We start from the raw sequence: 5,420 nt of genomic DNA on the forward strand, positions 1-5,420 counted from the left end.
TAATACATTTAATGCAACCGATCAATCTCCATAACCAGTTTTCTTTTCATTTTTTTATTTAAAAAAAATAAAAAAATTATTTGTTAATACAGAAAGAGTTTAATTTTGATGTATTAATAGTATAAAATATTTTACACAATCATATAATTACAATTATTTTTTTAAAAGATTATTCACGCAGTCAATATAAAAAATAATAATTTTTACTAATATAACGATATGATTGAATACACGTATAAAATGGTTTTAATTAATTTTTTTAATATTTTCTTTTAAAAATAATACTTTTTTCGATTTTGATCATTTATAATTACAATTGTTAAAATTTTTTTTAGGAGTTGCTTGTCTATACTTTTTTTTAATCTAAATGACAAAATTTTCTCTCAAAATTCACGATTTTTTATTGATTTTCAATTATTAAAAATAATGATGGTGTTACAACTTTATCAAATAAAACTTTTTTTTTAAAAAAAATTTAAAAATAGTTTTAAATAAAACTATCCTTTATTTAAATCGTTTTTTATTTTTTTGTTTTTTTCTTATGTTTAACTTATTTAAGTTACAACCAAAAAAATTGGCTCCCAACATATCAATAGGTTATAGAGATTACTTAGATCAATTATTTAAAAAATTAAAAAATTTAAATCATAAAAAAAATTGTTCTTCGAAAAATAGTGAGAAACCATAAAGAACAATTTCTCTCCTTTTAATATTTGCTCTACTTTTTTAATCGGTTGATAGTTGGTTAAAAAAAAATAGCTTTTAGGTACTTCAATTAGTATGTTTCATCCCTAGTTCATATAAAAGAATTTAACATCTTCATTAATCTTTCCTTAATTACTAGTTTATACATTAATAAAAACATAAATAAAATGCTATGAAAGCTACATGGATTGGATGTGAAGTTTATCAAGATTATTGAACCTCAAAATTTCTACTGTACCTGTTACTCTACGCAGATCTACGTGTCTGTTTGTTGGTTGGCCGGGACAATATGGGGTCATGGTCATGCATGAAGGCCCATCCCCATGCCACTTCACCTCATCATGAGGCCATCATTCGTTACAGTGGACCCCACACTCCCTGACACGTGGGACCATCCTACAGGCCCTCCACGACAATCGCCACCGTCACCGACGACTACCACTCGTTCGCCCCCGTTCTCTTCCTTCCACCCTAATAAAACGACATACGTGGTGGGCCCCATCCCACAACGTGGCCACGTCGACATCGCCTCACTTACACGTGTCCCTACGCGCTTCGCCGCCAACTCGCTCCGCCACGTGTCTCTCTGGCCCCACGCCCTTTCCAATGTGCCTTCGGTCGTTGATTCAATGCGCAAACCAATGAAATCAAATCTTTGCCCTTCGGATATTCAGTTATCAGTTACACGGTTACCACTATCCCTCTCCCACGCGCCGTGCGATACACCACGCGCCGTCGCCTTCGTTCTTCGGAATTGAAGCTCACGCGCTGGAAATCGAGATTGAGTTTCTGTATCGTTTTATTGTAATTTTATTGGTGGGGTGGTGGTGTTTCCTAATTCAACAACCGACGAAGGTTTCCTTGTAAAGCACGTTTCGTGAGGGTCGAAACGCTATAAATACGCCTTTCTGATTTAGCAGTGTTTTTCTCTCCTCTCTCTCTTCTTTTCTTTTCTATCTCTCTCTCTCATTCTGTTACGTTCTCTCTTTTTTAATTTAACACTTTCGCTTCTCTCGCCGCTTAAAAGCACACCGTTTTTCAGTACCACTCCATTATATAGCTTCGTTCTTGAACCCTAATTCTTCGTTATTGTCTAGGGTTTGTTTGGTTTCGGTCTGTTATAATCATTAATCGTATTTTCAGGTAAATTTCTCTTTATTCTGCTTAACACATTGCCTTCCCCACTGTCTCTTTGTTTGGCTGCCGAGAATTTCTCTCCAAAAAGGGGGATTCTAGCTGATATTTTTTGCGCCGAACAAAGGTGTGGGTTTTGTGGTTTGTGTGGGTTTTCGGGGGAAGGGGGGGGTGTTCTTTCTGATTTATATTCGCTCTGTTTTGTTGGCTGCCAAACTCTGAATACTGGTGGTTCATTTTTTTTGTTCCTTTTTAAAATTATTTTTCCTTTTTTTCTTCTTCTTCCAGCTAGATATCTGCATTATTATGAAAGAAGATTAATGAGAAACCTTGTTTCGTTGTTCGCGTGGTTGGAGCTCGTTTATTAGGTAAGCTTCTTCTTCGTCATCTTCATCTTCTTCTTCACTCTATATTCATGAGAAAAGGGTTTTAGCTTTCTGAAGGAAAACAAAAGAGTCTAACTTTTTTAACAAAGCTCTTTCCGAAACCCAGATTCTGAAAGTTGGCTCCTTTTTGTGAGAAAGTTTCCTCTGTTTTTTTTATTAATGTGTATATATATATTTTAAAAATGGTGATTGGGGGTAGTTGCTTGACATTCAAGAGGGTCGGTGGCATTTTGACTCGTGATTGTTTCGCGTTACCTTCGCTTTTAATGATTATTATTAATAATAATAATAATCTAATATTTAGAAGATTTGGGAGCTAGTCAAAATCTACGACACCCCTCTTTTTTTATTAATATATTTAATATTGTTAGAAGAAACTTTTCTTCCTCCCCTATTAATTTCTTCCAGCAAACCATCGTTTACTTTGACTGATCGTTGCATGATTGGTTAATTCAGTTTTTTTCGGTTTTCTCCCGACCGGGAGATGGGTACTGTCGACTATTAATTCTGATTTGTCTCTGCCTTTAGAGCTGTTCTTGATTAAGCTGATGTGATGTTATTTGTTTCCACCTTTTTTTTTCCTCTCTATTTTTTCTAATTGCTTTGTTGTGCTTCTCATTTAAACTGTTATGAACTATTTTAAAATGGATATTAAATATGATGGAAAAAATTTAAGCAAAAAGTCAAAATTTGAAGTAGATGCCGGTCCATATTCAGTTAGAGTGTTTAACCATTCATGGGTTGTTTCGTTCCTTCTGAGTATTTTTCTTTTGCACAGTGAGGAAATTACTTGTACACCAGAATTTACACACAGTTTGTGGACTTTTTTTTAATTATTATTGTTAGTTAGCAATTTTTATTTATATTCCATGTCAGTTTGTCTATTTCTTTGCAGAATCTTTATTTATTGGGACCCTTTGTATTATTGACTGCCATGCTTTGTAGGGCCATTATGTGTGGTTGCATATGGTATTGTTTTGATGTTTTCTTTCCCATCCACTTGGTGGGGTAGTAGGGCACTACATTATGCACAAATCAGCATCTGATTAATTTGTTTCTATTAGCACAGTTCACCTGTTTATACTTTCTATTTTCCTCCGCTTCATATTGGTGGTTGGATTTTCTTTTCCTTTTCTTTCTTGTATTTGTTTTTTCTCCTGATATTTAGTGCAGTTCTCATTTGTTCTGATATTTTTCTCTGCATCGTGTACTAGTCATTCTTCCTGGTGATTTTTGCTGTGCTCAGTAAGTTTCTTGATGATTATGTTATGAAACCATAGCAGTTATTGTTATTAGCTTGTTCTTCTGAAATCAATATCAAGAATTGTTGTGTTGAATTCCCTTTGGTCAATATCTTTAAAGCAGCATCTTATGTCACTAACCATCGAATTGCTTTTCATGTTTTAATTCTTCTAAACTAAGTTTTTTATCTCTGAAAATTGGTAAAACTGATTTTTTTTGGGTAATACTTCACTCTGTATGAGTCTGCCCTGTGTTTGATATGTAGCATCTTTTTGTTAGAATGAATTTTTTGTTTTCTTTTTAATTTTTAAAGATGGAACTGTTGATAGTCAATGAGGCATGATGAGAAAACTGCACTAATACTTGGGTTTTTGTCAGCAGCTCCTGTTGTAAGCAATAATTGAGAATAAACCCACAAGTTGTTAACTTTTCCTCATCCCTTTATCTTCTATTACAAAATCATGCTAGAATGTTTGACTTTGATGAACTTGCAATAGATGCTTTTTCTTATGATATAAATACATGAATTTATATGATCCTATTGAATTACTTCGCCATGACTCATGGTCAGCCTCAGCGGTCAATAATGCAAATTTGGCAACTAATGCCAAGTTGTGCCTTGTGTATTTCACATCATTAGTTCACTAAAAGGAGGATGGGGTCTTTACTGTCTTTGGATTTTTGTGAACTGCAATTTTGGGCCAATCATTAATTGGAAGAGTCCTTCTAAATATGAATAAATAAATGAAAAGGAAGAATCAGCGTCAATTCATTGTTTTTCGCTTTCTTTGTTTTTTTTTTTCCTTTTTATTCTATAGATTTTATTTCTTCTTTACACGGATTGTAAAAGTTAAAGCTATATAATTAGGCTAGTGCTAAAAATAGTTTCTAAAACTGTCTCCTTTACCTCAACCTCCCTCCTCCCCTGCTTTGCTTGCTGGTTGCTTCATGTGACTGTTTAATATTCTAGACATCTCAAGATCTTTGTTATTTATTGATTTGGCATTGACCAAAGCGTTTTCACGTGCACTGTTTTACCTCATAGATGTCAGACCTGCAAGTAGTTTTTCCATTTCTCTTGTAGGCTGCACACTGTTTTGAGTTTACACATTTACCATTTTTGGAACCCATGTTTGCTGTTTCAAATGGAAAAATCTCCTTCACTTTCTTTTAAAGGGTTGATAGTGAAAAGGTGGGCTCAAACATGGGTGCCGTTTATTTCAATTTATCTGTCACTTGATAATGACATCAATCTAAGGCAATTCATATTATCATTATTTTCAGGAGCTCAGCAGTTGATGGACTGTTACCCCAAGAGCAGTGACAAGATAACATTGAAGAGGTGGTTTTTCATTGATAAGAGAGTTGGGTAAAGTGGAAATCTGATACATAGATAATAATAGTTCAATTGGTGCTCGATACTCCTTAAATTTTCACACATTGTTGCCGTAATATCAAGTGGTTCACAAACCTGGATCCCATGGACTTGAAATCAAATCACACCCCTGTTCTTGCTGATGCTGCACCCATAACAAAGTCAAGACTGGGTGTGCATTCAAGTTTATTGCCTTACTCCCCAACCGGGGCGACCTTTCCACATGGTATGCTTTTGACTATCCCAAGGAAGAAAACTGGACTTCTTGAGGATGTTCGTTCTAGTAGTTGGTTGGATGCCATGAAATCATCTTCTCCTCCCCCCAGGAAGATAACGAAGGATGTTAGTCATGGCTTTGCGTCACATGAATCTGATGCTGCTTATTTTAACTGGCTGGTATTGCATACTTTCCTAGAAGTTAAATTCCAGACATTACAAATTGTGGAGGTTACTTATGCTATTTCTCTCTTTCATTTTGTTAATTTCACAGCTAAAGTATCCCTCAGCTCTTACATCTTTTGAGCAAATTACAAACTATGCAAAAGGGAAGAGAATAGCCTTGTTTCTGGATTATGATA

General features: G+C 34.6%; 1 protein-coding gene across 1 annotated transcript in view; it reads left to right on the top strand.

The window, feature by feature from the left end:
- Nucleotides 1–1,638: 1,638 nt before the first annotated feature.
- Nucleotides 1,639–5,420, top strand: part of LOC107495597 (trehalose-phosphate phosphatase A-like) — a 5,928-nt gene continuing 2,146 nt past the window's right edge. The window contains 5 exon segments of the mRNA XM_052259580.1: nucleotides 1,639–1,848; nucleotides 2,128–2,207; nucleotides 4,752–5,238; nucleotides 5,333–5,418; nucleotide 5,420. The exon segment at nucleotide 5,420 is cut by the window's right edge and continues 45 nt beyond it. Coding sequence (XP_052115540.1) covers nucleotides 4,948–5,238; nucleotides 5,333–5,418; nucleotide 5,420 — 378 coding nt within the window. The 5' untranslated portion in view covers nucleotides 1,639–1,848; nucleotides 2,128–2,207; nucleotides 4,752–4,947.

This window comes from Arachis duranensis, chromosome 3, assembly GCF_000817695.3.
Source record: "Arachis duranensis cultivar V14167 chromosome 3, aradu.V14167.gnm2.J7QH, whole genome shotgun sequence".
NCBI lineage: Eukaryota > Viridiplantae > Streptophyta > Magnoliopsida > Fabales > Fabaceae > Arachis > Arachis duranensis.